This window comes from Amblyomma americanum, chromosome 11, assembly GCF_052857255.1.
Source record: "Amblyomma americanum isolate KBUSLIRL-KWMA chromosome 11, ASM5285725v1, whole genome shotgun sequence".
Classification (NCBI taxonomy): Eukaryota; Metazoa; Arthropoda; class Arachnida; order Ixodida; family Ixodidae; genus Amblyomma; species Amblyomma americanum.
Genome location: NC_135507.1, coordinates 12,126,530 through 12,150,552, shown reverse-complemented (window position 1 = coordinate 12,150,552; position 24,023 = coordinate 12,126,530). Strand labels below are relative to the sequence as shown.

Genomic DNA, 24,023 nt, shown 5'->3' with positions numbered 1-24,023 from the left:
GACTGAAGTCCAAACTTCCTCGCGCATGTGCCAGCTAGGCGCGTGGCACGCGTGACGCGTGCTGCCCCTTGCGGCTGTATCGCGAACCTTGTTCGTGGCAGGCAGAAGCTTCCCCAGCCGCACTCCACAAAACCAATTAAGCCAGTTTGCTGAGGTATCGCGTACGTTACCATTCGCTCGCGAGGCGACCATTGTAACTCGTTCAGCCGAGCGTGAAAGAGATGCCCGGCTAACGTCCAGGCAACTGCGTAGCAGGACCCAGCGGCTCACCCAGAGTGGTCATCAACGACTACATGTTGCGGCGGTTCGTGCAGACTTCATCACGTCACGACCAGTTGTACCAGTTCTGCCCTGTACCATCCACGAAGGTGAAGACGTGTTCTTGACTTCGATATTCTATCGGTCATTTGATTTGTCTGTGGACACAGTGCTTGAGTCGCTGGACTTGGGATGCAATACAAGGCAGTCTCTTGATTTTCGATATTGGCGCGGGAATTTTGACTTCAATGTAATACCACCAAGGACGGATAATTTTGAAACCAATATCACGTACCATGTGCAGCTTTCAGTCCTAAATATTGATCGTTGTTGACAGCTATAGCAAGCCCACTGCAAGACACTAGCGCATTTAAGGAGCCATGGAAGTAAATATGATTGGCGCCGCACCCGGATATGAAAAAGCAGTATCGCTGATGAGCGAACAAAAACACCTGGAAAGGGAATTCTAGTTTGAACCTAGAAGCATAAATGAAAGGATCGGGTGTGGGGCTTGCAAAACCAGGCGCTCGACTCACGATTTGCAGATGCCTTGGATATAATGTCCTTTCTCATATTTCGAGCAGCCGAAATACACGACTATAACCACGAAGAATTTCGCAAACCCGGCCAGCATGTCATATATAAGCGCACAATTATTTACAGATTAAACGCAACCCGTATCAAACACTGGCGCGAAAGGAACAGTTGTAGAGCTGAATGATGAAATTTTACTTTCAAAGCGACAACGGGGGCTGTGAATTACTGTAAACGACGATGTTTCGCAATTGCGGCTAAAGTCACATTTTAGGAATATTTCTCAGGCAATAAATTTCTACCCCGCTGTGGCGGCTCAGTCGTTAGGGCGCTCGACCACTGATCCGGAGTTCCCGGGTTCGAACCCGACCGCGGCGGCTGCGTTTTTATGGAGGAAAAACGCTAAGGCGCCCGTGTGCTGTGCGATGTCAGTGCACGTTAAAGATCCCCAGGTGGTCGAAATTATTCCGGAGCCCTACACTACGGCACCTCCTTCTTCCATTCTACTTTCACTCCCTCCCTCATCCTTTCCCTTACGGCGCGGTTCAGGTGTCCAACGATATGTGAGACAGATACTGCGCCATTTCTTTTCCCCCAAAACCAATTATTATTATTATTATTATTATTATTATTATTAATTTCGCGAAGCAGAATTATAGGCCCCTCAATGCAGCCCTATTCTATGCGACTGATAAGCTGCGCTTATACAAGAGGCACTGGAGAAATTACAAAATGCAGTTGATGTAACGTTGGATTTAAAAGCAAACATGATGAAGCCCATTCACGCTTGACTCACTGAAATGTGTAGTGAATTCGAAAGGCGCAAAGTCACTTTGCAGAATGGACACCCTGCGCCAGGAAATGTGAAAAAAATGTATATGAATTATAAGGGTGCTTTCCACCTGGCAGCGTCAATTTGTTTTAAATACATACTGGAGATAGGAACAACGTGCTCTTTTTACAGACACGTTTTTCTTTTTCCTCGGGAGGCGAGGGGGGGGGGGGGGGGGAGGGGGCGAATTATAAATCCCCATTTTGTTGAAATGTTTCGCAACGAAAAACGCCAATATTGAATCATCGCGGAAATAAGTCATTAAAGTGTAAACATCGGTGGAAGGCTCCAAATAATTCTTACCACCTACAGGGCCCTTCAGCATGCATCGCAGTCTCGGCACACGAGCTCTGTTCGCATTTCCACCTCGCCTTACTTCGGCGCCGCCGTAGCCGGGATCAAACCTGGGAACGCGTCCTCATCAGCCGAACGTATGTCACTCAGCCGCTTTGAGACAATAAGGTCTTAATGTACAACAAAATGACACCCGTGACGTCCCCTGACCACCTCCTATTGACTGCCAGTTTGCGTGCCCTGCACCAGCTGCGGCCCGAATATGTTTTGTAGTCGGATGCACCTGAAGAACGAAGCGGCAAATGCCCTTCAAAAAAATCTCTCCGATCAATGCCTTCGAGCGCAGTGAACTGCATTGCACCTGCCACGTCCGATAGTAGGTGATAGCACGTGGCTGTCCACTTTTTGCATTTCGCCTCCATCGAGTCGCTTGGCTACTGATCCTGAGTATCCGGGTTCGAACCCGATCGCTGCGGCTGCGTTTTCATGGAGGCAAAACGCTAAGGCGGACTTGTGCACGTTAAAGATCCCCAGGTGGTCGAAATTATTCTGGAGCCCTCCACTACGGCACCTTTCTTCCTTTTTTCTTACACTCCCTCCTTTATCCCTTCCCTTGCGGCGCGGTTGAGGTGTCCAGCGACATATGAGACAGATACTGCGCCATTTCCTTTCCCCAAAAAACCAATTATTATTATTATTATTATTATTATTATTATTATTATTATCGTTATAGCCTACGCGCCGTGTCTTTGTTCTCTTGTGCGCAGCAGCGTCGGTGACCAACACGAGCCTCGATCTTCAGAGAAATGCCAGCCACCAGAATGCAGCTGCCACTGTAGAACAGGAGGAGTGAGAAGCAGATTGAATCTTCAGTCCGCGAGGTAATCAACTGATTATGTTCGCAAGTGCGCGTACAGGTTAAAAAACAATGTGATTTAAATGCTCTGCTGTATCAGTTTGATGTTAGGATGAAAGAATGGTAGCGAAGAGCGAATACTCTCAGCTACTATGTCACAGAACGAATTCAACGAAGACTGCCCGGGAACGTGGGATTTGATATCTCTAAAAAGAGAAGCGCTTGTGCATAAATACTTTGAGTGCCCTTCGAGTGGATTGACATAAGTCCTGGGTGTGCTCAGTTACACCGTGTTCCTTTGACTAAAGCATACAAAAACTGCGCGTCGTCAGACACCCTCCTGCCACGCTGGATCATGGGGTGCTTCAACAGTCTGAGCTCGGAGCGAGGAGCTTTGTTGCTTAGACTCCGGAACGCAACAGCTACCGAACAGCAAGGCCCACCGACACAAGCAAGGAGGTGACCACCCACTTCCACGATGGATAAAAAAAAATACTGTTGAAGAGCCAAGGGCGGATTTATGGTCACCTCTTGATCGAGTATGGTTTGTGGAAAGATTGGGGGGGTGGGGTGGGGGCTATTATTTGCACAATACATCTGTTGAAATTTCTTCTCGAAAGGCAAAATGGGAGTAGTTTAGCCATGTAAAATTTTTGGCCCATAGAAAGTGGTCGTGCCCTCCCACCACTCAATTCGCCACTGTAAATAACCATACTAACCGCCTCTTAATCTACGAAAGAAAACCACCGCTTCCTCCAAGAATTGCCCCTATGCGCCAGTACGGCGATGTTTGGTACCGCTCCGTGGCTTGAGAACTTTGTTGACACATTACTGAAGGCACGAGCGCATCTTAACCGAAGCATGTGTGCACTGGCTGCGGCTGCAGTAGAGTGCGTGAGTAATGGGCCTTTTCCCAGTAGCGTCCTGCGAATGCGCCAATTAAGCGTCTTGATATTCTTTCACTCCCTCCCTTATCCCTTCCCTTACGGTGCGGTTCACGTGTCCAACGATATATGAGACAGATACTGCGCCATTTCCTTTCCCCCAAAACCAATTATTATTATTATTATTATTATTATTATTATTATTATTATTATTATTATTATTATTATTATTATTATTATTATTATTATTATGATATCCGCCATCTTCGCCTGGCATAATCCCAGCAAATGTGCCGCATCTATGGGAGCCACTGAAGCCCCACGCACACTCACTGAATAATAAAAAAAAACCTGTGCCAAGGGATGGCGGAGACGCTACCACTCCGCAACGACGGCTCATACGTTAATCGTTAATAAAGGCGCATCTAGTGAATGCACTCTTCCGACGCAGAAGTCTCCGCGCTTTCGCTACGTATATCCTGGCATGACAGAGCTAGACCATCAGCAATTTTTCTTAACTGCCTTTTACCTTGTCTCCCGTCCCTAATAAACGATTTCCGTTAAGTAGTTTGAATTTGAGTGGTACATCCGGGAATGTTTCGCCGGACGAGCGTACGAAGACACAAATGCTCTTTACACTGCGAACTGCCTTGTACGATCACCGACCATCGTGCCATCATAGTTTTTCATCGACCGTGGTTATCATCTGACCAGCCTTAACTAGCACTTGAAGCGGCACTTGGAGTTCCTCTGCTGTTCGGCGCTTGTAAATAGAGGCGCGTCAAAAACAAAACCACGGGGCATGCAAAGCTCATAGACGCGAAGCGCCATAACAAATCGAAACTCTCCTGACCGCCTGTGGCGGCGCCAAGCATCGGTTTTCTTTGCTTCCAACATTCTGGTTGTCTTTTGTCTGTCTTCCTTGAGTGATAAAAGTGCATTATCTTTTTTAAAACAATCCGCCGCGGTGGCTCAGTGGTTAGGGCGCTTGGTTACTGGTCCGGAGTTTCCGGGTTCGATCCTGACCGCGGCGGCTGCGTTTTTATGGAGGCAAAACGAAAAGGCGCCCGTCTGCTGTGCGATGTCAGTGCACGTTAAAGATCCCCAGGTGGTCAAAATCATCCCGGAGCCCTCCACTACGGCACCTCTTTCTTCCTTTCTTATTTCATTCCCTCCTTTAGCCCTTCCCTTACGGCGCGGTTCAGGTGTCCAACGATACTGTGCCGTTCCCCCCCCCCCCCCCAAAAAAAAATTTTAAAACAGAACTTTCTTGAATATTGTACCGCGCAACCTTCCTTTGTCAGCCTCAGAGATTCGTGGCTTCCATGTATGAAGGAAAATTTCTCCAAGGTGGCGTCTCTTGTCCTATGACGTCATCACGCTTGTACTTGCGAGATTGGCCTGTGGCGGCGATACCTGTATTTTGGTTCTTGCTATTTTCTACCTTACAAGAGCTTTATTTTCAGTAAGAGTGGCGTTTCATGTGATCAGGAGCTGGTATTCTATCGATAGAAGCCAACTTCAATTTCTCCTCAGTGTCCCTTTAATGTAAAGCCCAGTGTGGCTGAGCTGGTAGGCTTCGTAGTCAGTCGTAAAGCATTTGGTGAGAGTAAGGTAAACTGACCAAGTGCCAGTAAAATTCGTTGATTGTCTGACCCCAGTTTGGCCTCTGGGACATTTGTGAATCGTTTCACACAAAAAAGGTTGTGCCATTTTTTTAGGGCAACTGCAACGCTTACCGAGGAACAGCGGCGCGCAGTGGGGCATGTTTAATTGCAACTCGATACACGTTACTTTTGTTTACTTTCACGCATTAAATGTGAGCGTCGTACATTCTTCTGTGGCACAGTTGCCGAGGGATAACTGCTCCTTGCCCCACCAAGTTGTAACCGTAAAGTCGCATTGCGTACGCAACGTTCACGTTGTTTCATATTATCGCCCCACCGTTTGTGCGCTCCAGAAACTGCATAAAGTACAGGCGCTATCAACATTTTTCACACAGCGGCGGCCCAGTCGCCTGTTAGGCTGTTACGTGAAAGCTGAAGTGACAGCATGTCTTGCGCGCCAATCATGCGTTTGCGGCCACTTCTGTTGCTTCTGCGGCTTTGTGCTGCGCCATGCGAGTTTGCAGCGAACTTTTACTGCAGACCATAGTTACAGCTTCTACAGAAGCATGCCGGTGATGTAGCATACGTGTGTTAAAGATCGCCACCAGGGAACATGCGCAGATGTACGTAAGGCATTCATTCATTCATTGAAAACTTTATTGAACCAAAAAGGTTGCGTTGTCACCGCCGTGGATGCGGTGTGAGGTCCAGGCTTCAGGCGATGGCCGCGGCTCCGTGCCTGCAGGTGACCTCCAGTGCCCAATTCACCATCAGCCTCTGAATTTCAGGCTCCGAGCTGGTTACCGCAGTCTCCCACTGTTTTTTGTTGCTAATATGCCATTCTGGCATAGGCCTAAGCCTGGGGCATCCGTACATCATATGTGCAAGGTTCCCTTCTGGATCCTTACACACGGGGCACTGTAGTTTAAAGTTACCGGGGTACATTCGGGCTCTTCTGTGTGGGCTAGGGAATGTGCCTGTTTGAAGTTTGCTCCAAACAACATGTTTCTGTTTATTTAGTGATTTATGCGGGGCCGGGTATATTAATCGGTTCTGTGTTATAGTTTGTAATCTCCTGGCACGTAGTCAGGCGTAAGGCAAATATCTTGCTTTTTCCTTTTCCAAGTCATTAGCCAGAAGCATCATTTCTTCTGTGCAGCGCTACAACATGCATTCATTCGTATGCTGTTATAATGAGGAACAATTTAGCCCCAACGGCCTGTGTAACTTCATGATATCTATGAAGGCAAAAAAAAAAACAAGCCGCATTTAGATAGAGGCAGCTCATAATGGCACGTTGCGTCGGGCAACGCTGCTCCATGGCAGTTGAGTTCGGTTCTCGCTTTAGTACGCGCCGAGTTGAAACAGCGTTGTTTTGCGCTGCTAATTTCGCGGCCCGTCGTTGACCAAGCGTAGAAAAAGTGGTGTCGTTTAAGTAATATAATTTTTAGCTTAGCTGATGCAAAATCTGATCGTTGCGTCAAGTGTTTAACCTTGCGAAGCGTCCGTGACAGTGATCGGGCTTTGCTGTTCGTGGACTTGGCGGCCGCAGCGCTGATTTTCCGCTCATTGCACCTTATGTATGCCTTTTAAATCGGGGAAAGAAAGCTTAATCGAGCTTAGCATTCACTACCTAACAATTCTTATGCAGGCTGTGATAGTTATATTTTTTCGTCTCTCGTCCGCGCACTGAAAAAGGTCATACCGTCATGTACAGCTGACTAGTGCTCTGTCTGCTTCACTTGCGGAACAGGTAACTAAATACGATCATTCTTCCCTAATGATGTGTGATTTAACCAAAAAATGTAACAAGCCGTTACTCCCCTCAATGAATCCAAGGTAGCAAGTCGTGTTAACTGCGTTTTGGTTGTAGGCGCTCATATTCTGTCTTATTTGGGTTAAATATTGTGGGTACCCGAGCCGTGTTATGTTGTACGACTAATTCTACTCATGTTGCAGGTGCGCATTGCCGCAAAAATATCTGTTAACTTTGTAAGACTGCATGTCGCGAACTTTCTGACTGCTTTTGAGCTTGTAATCGCCTGTTGTGTGCATGCGCTCATGGTTGGTGCAAAAAAAAAAAAAAGAAATACGGTCGTCTTCGACTTGTCATGTATTCGGCTTCGTGAGTTGCTCATTATGAGTATTTGGGGTTATAACAAGTCAGTGCAGCTTTCATCACTGGTTGTACCAGCCTTATAGCGTGACCTTTAGCTGAATGCGCCCGTCAGCAGCTGGACGCGGTCATTTTTCTTTGGTTTTTGCGGCCATGGCGTTGTCGCTTACGCGCTGTGTTGAATGCCCGTGCGCCTAACTTTGCCGCGTGATGTTTTGCAGCCGTTAGCTCGTAATAATCGGCAGTATTGAGGGGCAGCGCTTAAAGAGAACTCTGTAAAAAAAAAAAGTCGCGTGGTATGTTTAGTGCTTACGAGGTAAATGCATCATAACAGTCCGTGGGTTCGTGCAAGTTCATTAGCTGTGAACGACACGGCAGGAGCAATATATGTGAAAAACCACCAATATAATATTTGCTCGTTGAATCTTAATATCGTAAGCACAATTTATTCTTTTGATTAGTAAATGCCGTGTAAGAAGTAGTGGATAGAAAATTATCAACGTTCTTAGCGGCACACGTGATGGGACAAATTATGCTGCTAATATTTGCATTAACTTGTTTAGTCATGTATTACGAAAATATGGAATATGTAGGTGGATATGGTTATGGTTTGCATCTGAATATTTGTTGAGACTTCAAAGCTGAGTTTTAACATTGTTTAATTGCAATGTTCCAGTTAAGTATCTACAAATTGCTTAATTGAGGCTGCGATTTGGTCGATTTGGTAATGACTCATTATGAAAAACAGCGTCTCTGTTTCCGTGTGTCCCGTCTTCCCGCGCTGTTTTTCTACAAATTGCCTCGTTAAATATCGCGCAGTGTCACATAAACTGTTCAATATACTTGATGTTTGCTTCTGTGCACTTGCATTGATCTCAGTGAAGTATTTATGTTGGGTGGTGTCAACGTTTCAAACTGTACAAAGCTGCTGCTGAAGTTCTTGGTTGTTCTTGAGCATGACACTCCTGCACAGGAGACAGTATTGAACAATTGCGGTAAAGAGGACAACTAATAAGAAATGTGTGGTGAGGCAGCATGAACATTTTTGACTGGCTTGTCAACCATGTTCATGTGTTTCTGCAGCAGTATTCTGAGCGGCATATATACTTGTACTTATTCCAGGTTTTTATGATGGATTTTTTTTCTGCGTAGGGCATCTGACAGTGAGATGTCTGATGTGGATCTTTCTGCTGACTCGGATGGAGAAGGCGATTCGGTTACGGAAGCGTCAATCACAGACACTGATACAACACTGAGCCGGTCGTCAGCTGAGAGTAGCAATCTCTTCGGCGAGGACGAGGAAGACGAGGACGAAGAAATCTTTCTCGACTTCGACGGAGACGAGTCCAGCAGCCCTGGCAGCACTGATCTACATGTTGACATCGCCAACATGAGTGACGTTAGTGCCAGTTCTGTCACTTGAAAATGATTATAAATACATGCATTGTCCCCAAGTGAGGTTTTTGTTGCAGCGATCTGGTTGATCGAAACGAGCTGTAATCTTAAAATCACTGTGTTACCTTTATTCTTTTTTCATTTTAATTGTTGATAGCTGAAGCTTGGTTGCTATGTCTCATTAGGGCGTATGGCAATGGGGCAATTTGCTTGATATGTAGCTTTTTTGTTATTGCCACGAAAGGCACTCCAAAACACTATTTATCAGTTTCAAACCTGTCCAGTTCAAGGGGGTGCTGACTGTGGAATCTCCCACCATAAAAGTTTGTGAAAGCAATTTGTATCAGCCGGGTTGCAGGGGAGAGAAGGTTACTCTTCTACATGTCTGACGCATATCTGTTTATATCTGTGCACATCTGTGCATATCTGCTGGAAAGTTGCTCATAATGCTCCTCCCAAGCTGCATTCAGCTGGGATTCCATTGGCCTGTTTTTTTTTTTTTTTGTAGCTGGCATGGCCTGCCTTTTGAGATGCTGAAGCAATGCTTCTGAAAGCTGCCATGTGCTCCCATCTTGTGTAATAAGTAGGATTGGCACACACAACGCACTAAGGAAGAGGGCAGGGTTTTGAAACGGGCAGGAAGTGACTACCAGTCTTTAGTCTTTAAAACACGACTGTAGGACATTTGTAGTCACTAGAAAAGTTGTCCTTGGTTTAAATGTTCATTAGTACACTGTTACTTGGGTTTATGTTCAAAAAGTATTCCAGGACTCCTTTCATTAATGAGCCATGTTTTAGACACACAGCTTACAGACAACTAAAATGCATAAGATTGTATCTTAATTGCAATATTTTGTGGAACACAAACTTGCCTGCAAACGCTTCCATATTTTTATTGATGCAATAGTGTTAAGGCTCCCGTTCTCCAGAAAATCCGGCATCAGCTTCGTCGGCATCGTGAGTGGAAAAGCAGGCGCCCCACCTGCTGCATAGGTCATGTAACCTTGTGACATCACCACAATCTGCCTACCGGATTGTGAGCAAACTGCACGTCCCATGGATGATGTCTCGCGCATTGTGTACCCTGAGGGCCCCCGAACTGAGTGATTATTAGTGTCACGACCACTACTGAAGTTTTAGAGGACTGTCCTTATGGGTCAGTGGTAGGGGCGAAATCTCTTAAATCAGTGACTCAGGCAGAGCAATTGCCAGCGTGCCTCTGTAAGGCTGATCCCGCCTATATATTTACACCACCACCACCAAAATATGCATCGTGGCAGGTGGCAGTTAAATTAATGATTATTCGCATGCCGCACTGGTGGGTGTGTTTGCAACAGCCACCTGCTAGGGCAGTGGCGCATCACTCAACCACTGCATCATTGCATGAAGACTCTCCGCGATCTATGGATGTAAAGTAGAGAATGACCAATTCCGCATATATGGCATCTAGGCAGAACCTAGGCGACAGAGGCTGAGTACTTGCACGGGAGGGATCTCTAACGGTTTTGGCCACCACAATGGCTCAGTGGTTATGGCGCTCGGCTGCTGACCCGAAAGACACGGGCTCGATCCCGGCTGCGGCGGTCGAATTTTTATGGAGACGAAATTAGAGGCCCGTGTACTTTGCGATGTCAGTGCACCTTAAAGAATCCCAGGTGGTCGAAATTGCCGGAGCCCTTCACTATGGCGACCCTCATAAGCTGAGTCGCTTTGGGACGTTCAACCACCATAAACTATAAATTTAATGGTATAGCATAGGACTCTTAAGGGTAGGCTAAGCATTATGTGATGCTGAAAGAAAGCACAGTATCTGTGTCTGCGAAGTGATAACCAAAGGGAACCCCAGCTGGCCACTGAAGGGACCCATTAATGCTATCGCGTCATATCCTCAAGGCGTAGCTTAAGTGTCCCTCACTCTTTTTTTATTTTTCTTTGTTTCATTGTTCAGGTAGGTCTTTCAAAAAATCTTCCCAAAGCTGCTGTGTTAATGGACTGGTTATAAGGGGTCACATTTTGTTGTCTTGTCATATTGCAGGCAGATTATGAGGACTCGGACTCTTCATCAGTGCAAGTGCTATCAGAAGCAGAACAGTTGGACGTTTCCAGTGTCGTTGAAGTGTGGACAGACCGGGGTGACGAACAGGCCGGGGACAATGATGAACGAACTGTGTCTCCAGGTAGCCTTCCTTTTTGTCTTCTCAGCTGGCTATGCGTGTATACCGTATTTTCGTATGTATTAGCCTGCCCTGCTTATAACCTGCACTTGTAGTTCAGAACCCGATGATGGGGGAACAAAAATTTCCCCTCTGATTACCCTCGTGTGTATCAATGGAAAGTTTGACCATATACTTTTATAACTGTCCAAAAGTGCACAGTTTATTGTCAGGATAAGTTGCTCGGTTCAGTACTCAAACAGCGAGCGGACTCAGTCACTGCTGTCACTGCTGTTTTTTAAGCACTGTTTTCCGCTTAGAAAATTTTGTCAACTTATGATCCATCAAGCTTGTCGATAATGGAACAGTTCTTGAAGGTTGTTGATCATTGCCTCCACACTCGTAGACCTCTGTGTCTTTTTGATTAATCAGCGCAACAGTGCATCGTGCCGCTGCACCTGCAACAATAACCGTTCGGTGGCTGCTTGGACCAAAGCTCGCACACTGCACTGGTTGCTTTGGTGAAGAAATTGAAGTTCACTCCGGCTGCCTGCCATGCTGTTGCCGTGTTTCGGTTCTTCTCAGTGTTAGTGTTCCTCTGCTGTCTAGGCCTTGAATTTCCAGCCTAGACTGCTGCATGACAGTATTTGCTCGCATATTAGTCGATGTCATACAGGTCGACCCCTTTATTTTGGGAGCCAGAAAACAAACAAATACAATCTGGAACGTTGTATTGGCCGATCAACTGAAGCTCCAAGCCATCAACGTACACTAAAGGCAGCCGGCACAGCACATCACATACCAGAGTTGTGATGCCCCCATGAAAAGCTCGTCATAGGAGAAGCACTCTAACTTCTTTTTAGTGCAAAAGCACTTATACTCTCACCAACACTGACCAAAAACCGTCTTTGGATCTTGTGACCTTAGACCTTTGGATCTTGTGCAGATGCCTAGCAACAGCAACGCCACTAGGTTAAATAAGAAATCGCGTCATAATTAATGGCTGGGAGTCGAACCCGCGGCAGTGCGAACAGACCAGCTTCAAAGTCCGCTGTGCAAGAGCACCAGGCTATTACTGCAGCCGAACACATCTCATGCTAAACTGTAGCACACTCTTGCGCTGTGCATTGCACATCATCTGCTTCGCCCATAAATACTGATATGAAAGTAATATTGACCTTACATAATTTGACACAGAATGAGGAAGTTGAAGACGCGCATAAGTGGCGACAATTAATTTTATGCACCAGCAAAATTGGGCTTGTGCTGAACAATCAGCTAAGTATCACGCAAAAACAAGCTGTAACACCATGTTGAAGCATTTTTTAACAAAACGAAAATCTTGTGCTTTCACACTATAATCTGTTTAACCAACTTAAAACTGACACTTTTTTCCAGCATCTGGCGCATACTTCAGCACTACTCAAAATCGAATGCGTTGTCACTCAATTTTCTGAAGCGTCCATGTGTAATCTGACAGCTCTTTAGAATACTGCTTAGAATGGTTGCCCACATTTGGGAGTTATGACTCTCCACGCAGCTGAGGGACTTGGAGAAGTCTCTTTTCTACAACAGTGACTCTAAAAGTCACTGCCATAGTCAAGTGGTCGGTTGACCCAGCAATGGTGCAGTGGAGCTTCATTCTCATCTGTATCAAGCTTACCTACAAATCTTTTGCACAGCTTTCGGGAAAAGGGGGCATGGAAAACCTTTGTGCTGTAACTGTGGCAGCAACTGCCGTAGTCTGTGAGTGCTCAAAGGCGGCCAGATGGCGAGATTTTGTGCACTGTCATCATCGTGATTCTTTCCTGATTTCCTGACTTTGTAGCTAGTTTTGTGCCTTTCCCTGGTTGTGATTCACACATTGTTCAAGGCCCCTCAGTTTGGGAAGTGTAATATTGAAAACAATTATATCTATGCTGCAGGGCAGGTCCCCACACTATATGCGAGTAAATACAGTAAGCGGAATATGGTGGTTCTGTGGTTCTATGGGATGAGATGCATTGCCTTCAATCCTATGCATCCCACAAACCCACGTTTCGATCCATTTTTTTTTAATTTTGGTGCGAGTTACATGCGTGAAACTACAGTAATTGTGGTGTAGTTGCCGTGTGGTACAGTACATTTGTCTATGTGCAATGACAGGTGGAATCATCAGACATTGATAACTTACCAAGATGCTTTAGAAAATGGTAGTGAAGGCATAATGAGTGCCTTATTCGACATGTTAATATAACCTGGCAGGAAATTGGTGATGCATACAGAAGTAAAGTTCTTAGGTGAGCACGTCATGTTCAGCAAAACCAAGTTTTAAGTAAAGCAGGCGAGCAATAGATATTCCATCACTGGACACCTTTTTGCAAGAATTTTCGAGTTATCGTCAGTAGCACTAAAGATATTGGTGGTTAAAAATGACGTTCCCCCTCTGCCCCTAAAACACGCTCACTCTGACGCGGCCCAAAAATAATGGAAACAGGTGGTTACTGCACCCCACGTGTAAAAACTTCGCGAGCTGCCACCCAGTTTGTTTGCTTCTGCTGGCAGCGCCAATCACCCGCCTGTCGGCGCAATCACTTTCATACATTTCACCGCTGTCATTATGAGCACGTTGTGGACCTGCATCTCAAGGCGCAGCTTCTACAAGTGATCACGGCAATAGGCTTCAAACCCTACAAGTGTGCCATGTGTAGAAATTAGCTACTGAATGCCAGCAACGGCGGAAACGACATGTCACCTGGCGGCAGCACACGCAGCCGCGCAGGAGCATTGTTCCCCTCCCTTTCAGTACTACCGCACACCTGGGAGTCATGGAGGTGACTCCCAGGTACAGGCGAGGCTTCCATGAGCTTGTGAGCAGCCTTGGCAGCCTGCCAGGCCAGCCCACGGCGCTCACTATCTCGCCCAAAATTGGCACCGATGTGGTGCTCCGCTGCTGAGCCGAAGTACTCGAGTTCAAACCCAACCGCGGCTGCAGCGTTTGGATGGCGGGGAAACGCAAAAAGGCGTAGTGTGCTGTGCGATGTCAGTGCACCTCCCACGTTCGAAATTATTCTGGAGCCCTCCACTATGGCACCTTTTTCTTCCTTCCTTCTTTCACTCCCTCCTTTATCCCTTCTCTTATGGCGCAGTTCATGTCCACAGAGATATGTGAGATAGTTACTGCACCATTTCCTTTCTTGAGAACCAATTTTCAATTTTCAGTGCGGCCTCTGCTTGAAGGGAGCGTGCCGTGTTTATCGTGTTTGCGGATTGGCAAAGCTTAGTAAAAGGACTGGAAAGGTCAGTGCCGTTGGCACAGCCGTCAGCTGTGAAGCCGATCGCGCGCTTGACACCTGACAAACGCTTCTCACTCAGACAACGCACTTCTGTGCAAAAAGACACACATTCGCGCTTATGGCAGGAAAACACGAGGTATGAGGTGGTCATGATTTCATTTCATTGGTTGGTGATTGGAGGACACTCTTCTCGCTCTCGCCGACATGGAGAGAGGAAGGAGTGTAAGGGGAAAGGGAAGGCGAGGGCAGATGGCGTGGCCCGCTGCAAGGTCGCTGCCGTGGGCCAGGAGGTCTCAGCGGTAGCAATGGCGGAATGCGTCAGTATGTCGGTGGTGTGCTCGGGGCACGTACAGGAGGATGATGATGACAGCAGAACCAAAACTCAAGAAAAGTGTGTCGTCGAGATGGTTGTGTGTGATAGACATGCTGAGGCAGCTCACGAGCTTCCAACATACTAAGCAAGACGCACGTAATGCCGTTGCTGCTGGTGAAGAAAGGGCAGAAGGACCATTTTTATCACAAATAATGGCTTTTCCCTTGAGTTATCTGCAACGCGTTTTTGGTGGATTCTTTGGCATGCTCAGAGACAAATTTCAGTGTAGCGAAATTTCAGTATTAAGTAAATTGCAGATTTTACCGACTTCGTTAAATCGTGGTTTAACTGTATTTGTAGCGCAAGTTTGTAATCTTCATTTTCGTGCCACAAGTACGGATGCAGTGGCAAGTGTAGTTTCAGCTGTGGTGATGTAACAGGAAAGACAGGTTCATTATAGTCATAGGGCCCTCACCAATATCGTTATCCTTGGCTGCAACATGTTAGCTAGCGCGGCTGAAACAGCGGACAGAGAAACATATGGGACACACGGTAGAAAAAAGGAAGTGTTTTGTTAGCTTTTCCTTAGCTTAGCTTCCTTTTTTCTATCGTGTGTCCCGTCTGCTTCTCTGTCTCTGTCCACTGTTTTATTTGCGCCTGCACCAACTAGCCCAGCTTCCTTGTTTTATCAATATCGTTATAGTCACCTCGGTATTTGAGGCACGAGACAGTCGGTGTTGACTACAGTGGGTATGTCCAGTTGGTGACACTTCGAGAGTACATGACCAGGGGCCTTCATTTCTAGCGTGCTGGAAGGTACAAAGCCAGCACACACGCCTGCGTTTGCATGTAACACTTGCACTAAGTAGCTAAATGTGTTTGCTCTTCGTGTTCACTCTGGCATTGATCGTGTTCTTCGTGGCTCAACGCAGATTCAGCGTCATTGGAGCAGGGCAATTCAGACACAGAAATTGACGAAAACAATGAGCCACCAGTGGATACTCCGGCTCTTACAGCACCAAGCGAACCACCCCAAGTAGCTCAGCCAGTGCCTGCACACGAGAGGAGTGTATCAGACGAAGAAGGAACTGTAAGTACCGGTTAAAATAATTATCCTACACCACTGTAAGAAGAGCAAATTTTAAGTCACTCTGAATGGGTGTTGCTTGGCGTCAGCAGCATCATTTGTGAGTGGTCATGCAGAAAGTCTGAGCAATGCTCACTGCGAAATTCTCTACGAAGTGAGTGAGCTTGCCCGACTCGTCACTCACTCCATAGGCACAGCCTTTATGCCAATGCTCGGAAAGTAAAAGTAAACTGCATTAGAGATAAAGATGGTGGTATTTTTTAAATAATAAACGGAGATATGTCATTTCACTGAGAGTACTTTTGCAGTTGATGATCAGCATTGTACCCTTCATTTTGCCTGGACACATGTTAATACCGCATCTTGCTTGCCTTAACTTGTAATGTGTTATATTAAACTTGACTTTCATGTGCTGATTGGTTCACCAAGTTTGCTTCACTCTGTGACATGCTCGTTAAAGAATAATCTTATTCGGAGCTGGCACGAATGACGGTTGATAGAGTTAGTGCTGCATGCCCGAAAGGCTTAGTGCTAAGCTTGTGCGAATAGTGCTTTTTTGGTTCGAAGCAAATAGTAATTCTTCTCGAATAATTTTGAAGCGAATACCGTATTTACATGCATAATTTGCGCACTTTGTATTATTCAGAAATTAGGGCTCGAACAAGGGGGTGCACAAATTACGCGGGGATTTTGTGAGCGCTACTTAAACTCCACAAAGGTCATAATGCGCACTATAGGTATAGTGTATGTTGCTGCATATACGTCAGCACCCGGACCCGCACCCCACGCTGGCCAACCCCCGAAACAAAGTTCACTCTAAATGAAAAGTCGCGCACCCCCCCTCCTTGTGGGATGGCATGAAGGTGCATGCATGAAGCTGAATAAGATGCTAAAACAGCGTCATCGCTTGCGGCCCAGCCAATTGGTCGGTATTTCCGGATTCCGTAAGTTTGCTTTCACAACTTCGTCTGGGATAGCAAGCGCGAATCAATAAATCAATTATTACACCACACAATTCTTTAACAGTACCGCACGAGCGTCGACCAAACTGCTTGTCGGCGCTTTATCACGGCGCGGAGTTTGAGTTGCGAAGCCAGCGAGAATAGCCACGTGCGCACTAGTTTGCCGACACAACGATTGTCGTCTATGGGCAAACTTGTGCGCATGCGGTTATTCTTGCTGGCTTTGCTGCTCCACGCCGTGATAAGGCGCTGACAAGCAGTTTGAAACTTGCCGTATAGTTGTGATATCCCATCGCAAGACACGACCGAATAACCAAACACAAGCCGTCGGAGCCACCAAGAAAAGCACAGCCGGCAGTCGAGTCACATGCATCAACCAAACAAACAGCGGTGTTGGCTCTTCTATCAGCTGCCGATCCTCCCCGGAAGCGCTGCTGGCCGTTCCGAGTGGCGATGTAACAGCGGCCTCTGACACCACCATGAACGCCCAGTGCACAAAAGATTCAAAAATCCTTCCGAACAAACACGCGGAATAGCCGAATGCTACTGGGTAGAACCATAGGGTAGAGCCCGCTTGCATGATGGTGGTCTAGCGCAGCGCGGTGCGTAAAATATGCGAGTAAAAAATGTTTTTTTTGTAAACCCGGGTGATAAGTTTAGGGTGCGCAAATTATGTGAGGGTGCAAATTATGTGCGTAAATACGGTACTTTGAATAGTAGCAAGTAAAGAAAAAAAAAAGGCAGAGGGCTAAGGCCTGGGATTTATTCAAGGAAAGTAAACAACTCGATTATTTACGAAAATCTACAAATTTTCGTGCCAAAACACTAGCTGTTCCACATGCTGGGGTTTGAGGTGCTCCCTTCTGCAGCTTACAACGGCTCCTGCAGTCGAAAAAAGCCTTTAACTTCTTGTCTGGGTGGCTGGTATTGAAAGATACCTACGGGCAGCTGCAACCAGGGTTGGGTAAAGGTGGCTGCCCTTGCTTTTCCACCACACAAGGGGGTCTTCGGACCGGAAAAGAAGGGGGGCCTTCAAGTACCCAGCAACCTCATCCGAGACTGTATGGCTTGACTGATGATGTGCACGCGAACTGAAGTGTGTAAAAGCACTCCACACAGAGTCCCCTGATGTGTCTGCAGAGCAGGTGCTGTTATCACTTATTGCTGTACCATGTTGATCAACTGGCACAGTCTCTTCTGCTGCTGTCGTGTGTAGAGTGAACGCCCATTGCTTTGCGGGTCGTTCAGCATAACAGACATCTTTGTACCTAGGATCGACCAACATTGCCAATGCAGGAAGGCATGACATCTTGATATCAGGGAACCTCGTCTTGATGCTACGCAAAAGGCTTGAGGCAAGCCTACAATAGGGGAATGACCTGTGACAGCGTGGGATATCTGTCCCCAGACAGTTCAGTTGTGGCATGGTCAAGTGGCTTCAAGACTTGCACTGCTACATTCATAAGCTTCCACCCACTTGCGTTCAAGTTTGGAACTGCGTCAGATTCTGAAAGTTCTAGAGTGATGACCATACGGAGCTTCACGAGCCTGGCCATCATGGCATGCTCACTGTTCATCGCGTTGGGACATCTTATATAACCTCGAGAGGGTCCAGCTGCATGTTTCTCTTAATTTCCTGAAGCCGTCCTCGGGCCTTGGCACTCCGTTTGTATCTAGCCACAATCGATCTGGCCTTAGCACAGAGCTGCAAAAACCCTGACACTTCTCTTTTGGCATCACTGACACACAACTGAAGTGTGTGCCCGAAACACTGCACACCACCGCAGAAGTAAAGTTCCTTCCATTATCTGTAGCAACGAAGATCGGCGCAGTATCGGTGCCGTGGGCTGGAAGTTCCCACTCGTCGATGACACCTACGATAAATAGTTCCAGGTTTTTTGCAGTGTGAGGGTCTGTCATCTCCGTGCTAGCCAATGCATGCGCATGTTGCACAAAGTCACAGTCCATGACGTGACAAGTTACACAAATGTAGCTATCATTTACCCACGATGTATAACCATCAGTTGTGATTTAAAGCGACTCCACTCCGCTTGCGAAAATATCCCTGAGCTTCTTTTTCACCTTCTCTTTGCTTGATGCGTAGAGGTCTGGAATAATGGCTCTCGAGAACGTTGTCCGAGACGGCACGGCATAATCCGGCATAGCGAACTTCATCATGTCGAGGAAACCCGGTTCTTCGACAATGTTGTAGGGGTGCATATCACGAGCTATGAAGCGAGCTATCATTATTGTCATCTGTTGGGCTTTTGGGGCTGACGCTTTCATTTTCGGCTTGAAACTATCGGTTATGCATGGCTGTTGACCACTTGCCTTGCTTGCCCCCTTGAGCTTGGATGGCTTTTCGCGTGCATCCCACTTCTCTTGGTAGTCCTTCTGCAAGTCCGAGTGTCTCCTTAAATGCATTGCTAGGGTTGTTGTCGTACCTGTCGGGGTCTTCAGGACTGCCTTGCATTTAAGACATCGAGCTTCGGTTCCCGGTAAAATTTTTATAAAAAGTTTCAATTCAGGTTGCTGGCCTCATGCAAGTCCCCCATAATGCTCTCTGGAGTGGTCCAAGGTGGCTGGGATTGATCAAATGCCACCGCAGCAGAGACAGAGTCGCCCAATAAACGCATTTGGCCACACCACCATGCTGATGAGATGGATTTTTGTACGCCTTCTGAGTATAGTTCAGTTTTCCTGGCTTGGTTTGGATTGGATTGGATTGGAAAAAGTATTACTGAATCCAAAACCAAAACTTCTGAAGATGCCTACTCCCTGCCGCGTGTGGCTATTCGTTCAAGCCGAATACAGTAAAACCCCGTTAATTCGGATTTCACTGGACGGGAGAAAATGTCCGAATTAACTGATTGTCGAATTAACGAGATTTCAACAATAGTAACTCAAAAAATGCCTAAAACATCAGCATACCTTTACTTCATGAAATAACTGGTTATTTTTACTTGTTGCGCGTGAGAAATTTGCGCCCGAAGCACAATTTTTCGGAGTTCTTGTAGGTGGTGCAGTCCGCGCAGACTGTCGGGAGAAACGACACAAATGTTCTCCAAAACTTTAAGGGCGTCATCGGCGTCTTTAGCAGTGCGGCACGGCACTTCACACGCATCCATGACGGGCGCATTTCCGCCATTAGAGTCGGGCCCTTCGTCGCCTAGTATGTCCAGTATTTCGTCATCGCTGAGGCGACCGGCAACGACAACGGCACTATCGATGTGGATGTATTCGTCCAGCGGGACGTCTGGAGGCAGGAGTCTGTCGAAGCAACTCCGCATCCCCGGCTTCCAAAGAATCACCATAACGGACAAAGCCACTGTGTCGGAAGCAGTTTGCAATTACTGCAGGCGGTGTGTTGCTCCACACATGCGCCAATATGTGCACTGCACTGAGCAGTTACTTCATATTTTTTCTTTGCCTCCATACAGAGCAACATGCACTCAAGCACTTGTCTTCTGTATCGGCCTTTCACATACTGAATAATTCCTTGATCCAGAGGCTGCAGGGAAGCCATTGTGTTAGGCGGCAAAAAAAGCAGTTGTATGTTTGTCAGCCCCGACACATTATTGTGCGCACTACAGTTATCTAGCACGATTAGCATTTTGCGTGATTTTGTACAAAAGCGGTGGTCCAGTTCGCGCAGCCAGGCATGAATTATTGCTGAGGTCATCCATGCCTTTCGATTCGAGCAATAGTCTACAGGAAGTTTCCTTATGCTTTTGAAGCATCTCGGCTTTTCTGTTTTGCCGATTATCAGTAGCTGTAGCCGCTCCGTGCCAGACATGTTGGCAGCCAGCAAAACTGTTACTCTGTCCTTGCTTCGTTTTCCGCCAATGCAAGGGTCCCCCTTAAATGTGATGGTCTTATCCGGCAGGGCTTTGTAGAATAGGGTCATCTCATCTGTGTTAAAAATGTCGCAGGCATCATAATCGGCTAGGCATGCGGGTAGTAATCCAGCTCTCCAATCTTCGACAGCGCCTTCATTCACAGCCCCTTTCTCGCCGCACACGCTTCGGAAGACCAGGCCGTGTCTTTTCTTGAATCAGTCGATCCAGCCTCCCGATGCCTTGAAGTCTTTGATGCTGAGCTTCAGCGCGTACTTTTCGGCCTGCGCACAGATAAGGGGGCCACTCAAAGGCAGCTGTGCGTCGCGTGAATCGGCAATCCATCTTAGCAAGGCTTCTTCAAGTTTCAGGTGCGCTGCCGTTCGCAGTCTTTTCCTGTTGTCAGCGAACTTGTCACTGTCGTACTCCTGAAGAATCTCCGCTTCATTTTTCACGTACGTGCTGAGCGGGCTTCTCTTCACGTTCAATTTATTCATTATGACATGCCGAGGCATGCCTGCGTTCACGGCTTTCAATATTTCTACTTTCGCTGCCAAATCCTTCGCCTCATACTTCACCCACTTCGGTGGGGCACGTGAACACTTGTTGGCGCGGCTAGGCGCGGCAACGAAGCGACGGGTATACGCACGATGTCAAGAAAAAAAGGTAGAACGGAAAAAAAGAAAACCGCAAACGAAATTTAACATACACACACACAAAAGTTCTGCCGTCCTCGCACACGCACCTGACGCAAACCGATAAACCCGATAAAAAAGGCAACGAAAAAAAACTGCACAACTCCGCAACCGCACCACTGCGCAGACAAAAGACAACGTCAGAAATGGCGGATAGCAATAGTACAAAGAAAAAAAAAGAGGTACCAGGGTTGCTGGCATAGACCAATAACTACCGTGCCGATAACCGTAGCGGTGCAAAGGTAGTGCCAAGCGCCAAAAGTGACTGCAAAGCCAGAAGTACGTCATTGCCGCCATGTTGTTTGTGTAGGTTTGTCTATTAAAACACGGCGGCCTTAATGCCTTTCCGGCCTTTCGTCATTCCCAGCACATGCAAGCATGGCCTTTGAGATCGGCGCACGCTAATCGGAGACGCCATTTCTGGCGGTGCGATTTGAACGCGGCTCCACAAACTGTCCGAATTAACCGAAGTACGACCAAATATGTCCGAATTAACGGGAGTTTCATTCCATAGGGTTACGTACATGTTTGACGGGACCAAATGGCGCGTCCGAATTAATCGAATTTCCGAATTAACGGCAGCCGAATTAACGAGGTTTTACTGTACATTGAAATTTCCGAATAACGAAATTCAAATCGAAGCGAATGTCGAATAGCGCATTATTCGTTCAACTATTCGAAAATATCGAATATTCGCACAAGACTACTCAGTGCCATTCAGAAACTGCAGTGTATGCTGTGACATGAACGTTAGTTGAAAACATAAGCGGCACTCACTCACTTTCCATTCTATGTAAATCTGCATTGTGTGCTACCTTTGCAGCTTTCTGGGTTGTCAGTAAGTAAACCAACTTGGAAAAAATCTTTTTTTTTCTTTTCTAAATGTGGTACATATAGTGCATTGCACTTGTGTAAAATGTCTGTTATGCTTTTCGTAGTTAATTTGTCTATAGTGTGAACATATTTTCTTTTCCCTTTTTCTTTTTTTAAAGAGTCAGGGGAAAAAATAAATTCGCACTATATTCATATCTTGGTTCCCAATATTACGCAAAGTGCATTGTAAAGCAGATGATGCAAGAAAAGTTTGTTATACATATATATATAGGAATACGGTAATAATCTGAATTTTCTTGAAAGCAAGAATTAAGTATAAGACAAAGTTCTGCTGATGCCTTGACATTGCTTGCTTTCCAATCTGCTTGAGCAAGCTTGCACATCAAAGATGGTGGCTCTGGCAACAACGTAATCGCTTTCAAAAGCAAATTTAATAGTAGTGACAAAATAACTTTTCTTTTAGTTTTGAGTAGTGCATGGCATTCATTCTGGAGACTTCCACTTGTTGCGGCTCTCCAGGAATGGAACTGCGTATCAAGCAGTGGCCGACCTTATTTAGTGCTGCGTGCCAGTTGTGGCCGCAGTCTTTACAGCAAGTGCAGGATTGTGCATCAGGGCATCATCAGAGATCATTCGGTCTCTGTGGGGGCATCATGTCAAACTGACGGCATTTCTCTAGTAAAAAAGGCGATGATAACCACTGCCTGGCACTGAATTGCAACAGCTGTCTTCAGTTTTAATTAGGGTACATTTAGAGTATGTGAGGGATGTAAAAAGGGCCAATATTTGATGTCTTTCTTGGAATAATGTGGAGTGCTTTTTGCAATTCACAAAATTTAAAATTTTCCGTCATTGGAACTTAAAGCCGTGCACATACTGCCAGTTTACGTGAACAGAGGAAGCATAATGCATTTTAATTTCATAACAGCTGCCTTATAATATAAAACTTCAGGTGCTTTAAAAGACATTGGTGTTGTTCGAGGACATTTGTGAAGATCGGGGGCATTTGGTTTGTTTCGACAGCGAAATATGCTGTGAATACAATCCTACCTAAATGGTGGTTTTTAAAAACAGCAGCTCACTGGCTTTTTTTGTCAACAGCGGTTCCTTGCTGCCTGTTTTGATTTTATCGGAAAGTGTTGTGACATGCTAATATCCTTCTCCTTTCTGGCACACAGACCTGCACAATCTGTTTCGAAACATGGACGGCTTCAGGCACTCACCGGTTAGCGTCTCTCAAGTGTGGCCACCTCTACGGTCTCAGGTTAGCTCACCTGCGTTTTCATGGTTCTCTACAACAATGCTTGTACAATGAATGCTTCGCTACATTGTGTACAGTACGGTCCACTGTTAAAGAGAACGTGTTATTGCATAGCTGCTGAGAGCCAGTGAGAATGGGCAGCATATGCGGAAAGGACAGTTAGCCATACTTACTGCAGGTGTGCCTTGTGCCACTAATTCTCACCAGCTCTCGTGCCAGCACTTCGCGAAGCCCAGTGTCCATGTGATTGCATGTTTCCTTTAGTAGTGAACTGTAGTGTACATACTAAGCAGGTTATACATGGTTACTTGTTAAATGTGGTGAACATCTTGGAGAGGTTTACTGCAGCTCATGTAGTGGCACACATTGCTTGCAATTTTTGCTTTTAGAAGTCGCTTAACCCTTTGATGCTGACGAAAATTGAAACTGTGGCGAAAAGTTGCGTCCTTCCAGTATTTCATCATTGCTGGTTCCTACTTTGCAGAAATGTTGAAAATTGTTAGGTTTATTTAGGAAAATTATTAGTGCATAATTATGATCAACTATTTATATATAACAAATTTCTGCATTTCTGAGAACAGCGGAGTTTTGGGAAACTGTTCATGTGCATGCAGTCGGTAAATAGCACAATTCAAAATCCTTTCGCCACTTGCCAGCACAGTGGCGTACTTGTTGAAAGGTTAGCTCGTTCTGCCTGTAGGCTTAGGCTTTACAGAGAAATAACTTTCCTCCAGGCCTTCTGCATGTCAAGGAGGCAACACTTCTTGACTTTGCTTCGATTAATATGCAGAGAGGTATATTTATGCTGTACTGTGAGGAATCAGTATTCTT

General features: G+C 46.3%; 1 protein-coding gene across 1 annotated transcript in view; it reads left to right on the top strand.

Moving 5' to 3' along the window:
* Positions 1 to 1,632: 1,632 nt before the first annotated feature.
* The window catches only part of LOC144110911 (E3 ubiquitin-protein ligase rfwd3.S-like), a 44,603-nt gene continuing 22,212 nt past the window's right edge, over positions 1,633 to 24,023 (top strand). Inside the window, exons 1-6 of the mRNA XM_077643976.1 lie at positions 1,633 to 1,655; positions 2,686 to 2,799; positions 8,534 to 8,780; positions 10,812 to 10,953; positions 15,450 to 15,607; positions 23,110 to 23,195. Of these exons, the coding sequence (XP_077500102.1) occupies positions 1,633 to 1,655; positions 2,686 to 2,799; positions 8,534 to 8,780; positions 10,812 to 10,953; positions 15,450 to 15,607; positions 23,110 to 23,195 (770 nt within the window). The remainder of the gene's footprint in view (positions 1,656 to 2,685; positions 2,800 to 8,533; positions 8,781 to 10,811; positions 10,954 to 15,449; positions 15,608 to 23,109; positions 23,196 to 24,023) is intronic.